Here is a 5,459-nt window from a genome sequence, read left to right on the forward strand (position 1 = left end):
AGCGCGTGGACACGCGAGTGTTTACCCTATGCCAAGCTAGCGCACGCCGTTCCCATCTTCCCCCAATTAACAGCGGAAGCGGAGAGCAGGACTCTCGCTGATTGGACGATACGCAGAGAGGGACGGGCTGGTCTGGAGAGCCTCGGGTGTGCAAGGTTCTCCTCTGAAAAGACAACAGAGGAATTGATTAAATGATCACAACAAAATATCCTAATATTGGGATTGTAATTTCTAGGATATTATAGTTTAGTTTAAATTGCATTTAGGCTAATATAGCTATAAAGCTGGTGTAATATCAAGTATATATTTACACATATAGCCTATATAATTTTCCATTTATAACAATAATAACAATAATAAATATCAAAATGAAATCCTAACTGGCCTAATTGTGATAGTGATGTAGCATTTCTATTAAAACAACTTGCACTGTTAGAAACAACTAAGCCTTTTCATGGAGCTTAAAATATATATCTATCTAGGCTATATATAATCTCGCATGCCTATAGTATAGGCCTAATCAAAGAACATTCGGCCATTTAATGGTTAACTTGGGATTGATAGTTTGATGAGGGAGGTTTCCAGGCAGAAACACAGAGGCAACCTCTCTAAACCTCAGGGGTCCATACAATCAAGGCCAAATTGAGCAGTCCTTCGGAGACAGAAGGAAAAGACCACTTTTTTAACGCCAGGGATGTCATGTCTGGACCGAAGTTCTGTGTTGTTTTCCTTTCCTCCTCTAGCGCTGAGTGGCCGGGGATGTGCCAAGGATACCCAGGTTGGTTGTATACACCCAGGGGTTATACACGCCACTTGCATCTTAATGCCCTTTCCTAATGCTAAAGCAAGACCCACTGCGGGTGACGCGCGGGTAAGCGTGCGTGAGTTTGTACAAGCTACATTTACACAGGAGAGCAGCCAGAATGCATGCAGTCCCTAGCAAACCCGTTAGTTTTTTTTCCATCTTCGGGAGAAGTGTTCTTTTAATAGACTGTTTCCAGAGTGTATGCGGCTGATGGTAAGCTAAATCATAACCTTTCTCCTAATATTTCTAGCCACAAGATTTTCCCAGAAACTCAAACTCTTAACACACTGGAGCTTTCTTCCTATTGAAAGAGGAGAAATTGAGCGGAGACCAAACCAGGTGCAACTAATAAATTTGCAGCCAAAACTGATGTTTTCTTTCCCGGAAGATTCTTTCTGAGACAGTTTTTTCTTAATGTGGGAAAAATAGAGAAAATAGACTACAGTAGCCTTAACATTTGTGTTTAGAAGGATATACTGTTTGCCGAAGGGAGTTATGCGTTAAAATGTCTGCGCTCAAGTGAGGCCCGAAACGTGCAAGAAAAGCCATTGTCTATTCTATTCATTTGCTTTCAAACTGTCGAAATTTTGGTGTATGCTAAACGGACTCCTATGCAACAATACGACCGACCACGTTACCCCCATTCTCCTATTCAAATCACCATGGAAACCGGTTAAGGGTGTTTAGTATGTCTTCCCATCAATTGGGCGAGCTGCCCTCCCTGTGCGAAGGCATTCACTGCAACCCGCTAGAGACGAAGCACCTCGTAGGACCGCACAGACGACAAAGGGATCCGAAGCATGGAAGAAAATAAAACAGAAGGGTCCCGATGTTATTACTGGTGAAGTTAGAATGCTCAGTTGTTATAATTGCAAAGCTTTGCCGCGCCTTTGTTTTGTTTAAAAGCTGACGGAAGGGCCTTGAAAAATGAAACCTCTCAAATAAATTCTGGATGCGAACACTGGCGGTCCATAATATCTACACGTTGGCCTACGCATTAACCCACATCACTCTGTGCGTTACCAGGGAATAACCGCACAATTTACCGGTGTGTGAGGACTCGTGGCCGAATATTTTTGATATCGTTTCATGGGATCTTTGTAAACGTTTGTAAACACTAACTAACACTAGCGTGAACAAGCATGTATAGCCTATATTTTAATAACAGTGGGTATCATATTTGTTATTGAAATACCAAATAGGAATGGAACATAATTCTAGCTTTACGTTTTAGGTTACGAGCTTTTAAATGCTGCTGATTGTACCAAAAGGCTTGCTTGATTCACTTCGGTGTTAGTAAAACACAGGACGGGACCGTCCTGCTTATTATTACGTCCTAGGCTAAGTGTTGCAAACCTTCCGGTATTTCGTTATACGTCCAGTGTTATGTCAGGTATATTTTTCATATCCATATCTTCATCTATGTATATCTATCTAATTTTATCTCATCTCTTATTTTGTCTATCTGTAATATCTATATTTTAAAATAATGAAGTACAGAACTTCTTCTGAATAAGTTGTTAAATTAACGAACAACTGAAAATAAATCATGTGATAATAGCCTGCAATAATGGCTAAACAAATAAGTAGCCTAATAACATAATTTATTATAACAGGAAATAATTTTTTTTTTTACAGAAATGTAAATGTTTGTTATTTATTATAGGCCATAACAAAAACGGTATGACTACTTTACAATTAACCTTCGTGTACGACCACCGTTGTTCAGTTAACAGTATATTTTTCAATCGTGTGTTTGTTTATAATTCATGTATTCATAAATTCATACATTGATGTACAGCTTCCTCCTCTTTCTTGGAGTCCATAGTGGAAGTCAATAATCCTTGTGAAATGCAACCTTAAAGTCGGTTGGTCCTTCCATTTTATACTAAATTACTAACGCCCGTATAGACATATTTTATTGCACTGGAACGCGAAATGTACTGCCCTCATCTCGTTCACACGTCCCTTAAGCTTATCGGGTGTGTGCGTTAATGAGCCGCTCTAAGAAACAGGGGGATAATTGATTTAATGCTGCCATAATTAGTCAGCGGCCTTGTCCTGTATGAAACGAGTAGTTATGGTCATTCGCCTTTTCACAAAACAGAATAATAGTGGGTAAAGACCTTTGTTAACTCTACCTGTTTAGTCACTGCATATTGCATACTGTACATGTAGTTTATTTAGATATCTGGTTCGTGCTTCTCAGTATTACACGATTTTGTTAATACAGTTAAAAACACCCCCTAACAGCCTGTAGGACCCCCCTGTAGGAACCTATTACCGGCAAAAGCAGAAAGGGTTGGTCATTTTTAATCTCAGTGGGCCTGTCAAACTTTAGTTTTCCTGTAAAATATTTTTTGCTAATAATAAGGGCTTGGGTAGGCAGAAACAATATGTCAAAGTATTAAAACTGTGTATTTCTGGTCCTAACCAGATCTTCCTCCCATCACACACAAATGGGCTAGGACTTTTTCATAGCAGATACAGTCTTAACCAAGGATGCATGTTTCCTACTTAAAGCTATAGATTAAAACTTTAGATTATAATCAGGCCCAATGTTTCCTCTATAGGCTTAAAGCTATAGTCTGGAAAATAGCCCAATGTTTCCTTCTGTCAAATAGTGTGGTCAGGAGAAACTGGTGTGTGTGTCTGCTCTTGGAGCAGTAATGTTTCTAATGTGTTGTGTTGGCGCGGTGTGGAGCAGGCCAAGGTCGACTGTTTGATATTCATGAAGGAAGCTGGGTGGAGAGGGCTTCTTATGATGCACATATTTTAGCCCTCTCTCCCTACCCCCCCCCCCCCCCCTCTAGCTTTCTTTATCTGTCTATCTGCTCTCACTCTGTCCTCAGAGCAAAAGGAAAGAGGGGCACTGTAGAGTTTAGTTCTGGAGGGCAGCAGGATGGTCCCATCTAACCTTTACTTTCACATAGCTGCTAACCTGTCTCACTGTCTCTTTCCAGGTCCTGTCTTCCCTGGTCCTTTCCCTCCCTTTCTCGCTCCCAGGCTCCTTCCCTCCCTCCTTCTACTTTCAGTCTCCAATATGCACAGCGGCTGGGCTACCTTAGCTGCAGGCTATTTTCTTTGGGAGACTTTAGAAATATGCAAATGCAGCAGTTGAAAACTGCAGAGAAGAAAAGAAAACTCTACATCTGTGTTCCCAGAGCTTTTGGTTCTGAAAGACACATGTGATTTCCCCTTTTTTTCTCTGTACATCTCTCTATCAAAGGAAGGGTACTTTTGTCCCTAGCAGTGTCAGAGAGAAAGAGGGAGAAATGGGGAGAGAGAGGGAGGGAGTTACGGAGAGAGAGTATATACAGTAGCTATGTCATCTGTCCTCTGAATGTTTTAATTGATTATTCCTTCCCTTCTTAACTGCTCTGTCCTGATATACCAAATGGGTGTCCTGGAGTCCCAGACCCCACACCTCAGACCACACAACTCAGACCCCACACCTCAGACCACACAACTCAGACCCCAGACCCCACACCCCAGACCCCAAAACTCAGACCCCACACCTCAGACCACACAACCCACAACCCCACACCCCAGACCCCACACCCCAGACCCCACACCCCAGACCCCACACCTCAGACACCACAACTCAGACCCCACAACTCAGACCCCACAACTCAGACCCCACAACTCAGACCCCACACCTCAGACACCACACCTCAGACACCACACCTCAGACCCCACAACTCAGACCCCACAACTCAGACCCCACAACTCAGACCCCACACCCCAGACTCCACACCTCAGACACCACACCTCAGACACCACACCTCAGACCCCACAACTCAGACCCCAGACCCCACACCCCAGACCCCAAAACTCAGACCCCACACCTCAGACCACACAACCCACAACCCCACACCCCAGACCCCACACCCCAGACCCCACACCTCAGACACCACAACTCAGACCCCACACCTCAGACCCCACAACTCAGACCCCACACCTCAGACCCCACACCTCAGACCCCACAACTCAGACCCCACACCTCAGACCCCACAACTCAGACCCCACACCTCAGACACCACACCTCAGACACCACACCTCAGACCCCACAACTCAGACCCCACAACTCAGACCCCACAACTCAGACCCCACACCCCAGACCCCACACCTCAGACACCACACCTCAGACACCACACCTCAGACCCCACAACTCAGACCCCACACCTCAGACCCCACAACTCAGACCCCACACCCTAGACCCCAGACCCTGATCTATAGAGAGTATTATTGTTTTATCTCTTGAAGGATGCAGGCATTGCTTGTGTCTCCCCCTCTGTCTATTCCTGTCTCTGTCTCTTTCTCTCTCCCCCATCTCTCCCTGTCCCTCTGTCTCTCCCTCTGTCTCTCCCTTTATCTCTCCCTCATCCCTCCCACTATCTCTCCCTCTCCCTCTACCTCTACCTCTCCCTCTATCTCTCCATCTCCCTCTATCTCTATCTCTCCCTCTATCTCTCCCTGTTTCTATTCCTCTCCCTCCTCTGTCTTTCTCTCGCATTCTGTTTTCACAGTTCGTCTCCCTAACACAACAAATACACCCCACACACCTTCACTCCCAAACATACATGCATATACCCCCCCACACACACCACACACCTTCACTCCCAAACATACATGCATATATCCCCCCCACACA

The 5,459-nt window shown here is 44.5% G+C and overlaps 1 protein-coding gene across 1 annotated transcript; it reads left to right on the plus strand.

Annotated features, from left to right (window-relative positions):
* The first annotated feature begins 4,202 nt into the window (after positions 1–4,202).
* LOC106024691 (extensin-like) lies at positions 4,203–5,069 on the plus strand. Its single transcript, XM_029113463.2, has one exon. The coding sequence runs from the start codon at positions 4,203–4,205 to the stop codon at positions 5,067–5,069; it is 867 nt and encodes a 288-aa protein (XP_028969296.2).
* Positions 5,070–5,459: the final 390 nt, after the last annotated feature.

Source organism: Esox lucius, chromosome 16 (assembly GCF_011004845.1).
Source record: "Esox lucius isolate fEsoLuc1 chromosome 16, fEsoLuc1.pri, whole genome shotgun sequence".
Classification (NCBI taxonomy): domain Eukaryota; kingdom Metazoa; phylum Chordata; class Actinopteri; order Esociformes; family Esocidae; genus Esox; species Esox lucius.

Coding starts and splice junctions, on each gene's coding strand:
- LOC106024691 (XM_029113463.2), top strand. CDS start 4,203: ATGGGTGTCCTGGAGTCCCAGACCCCACACCTCAGACCACACAACTCA.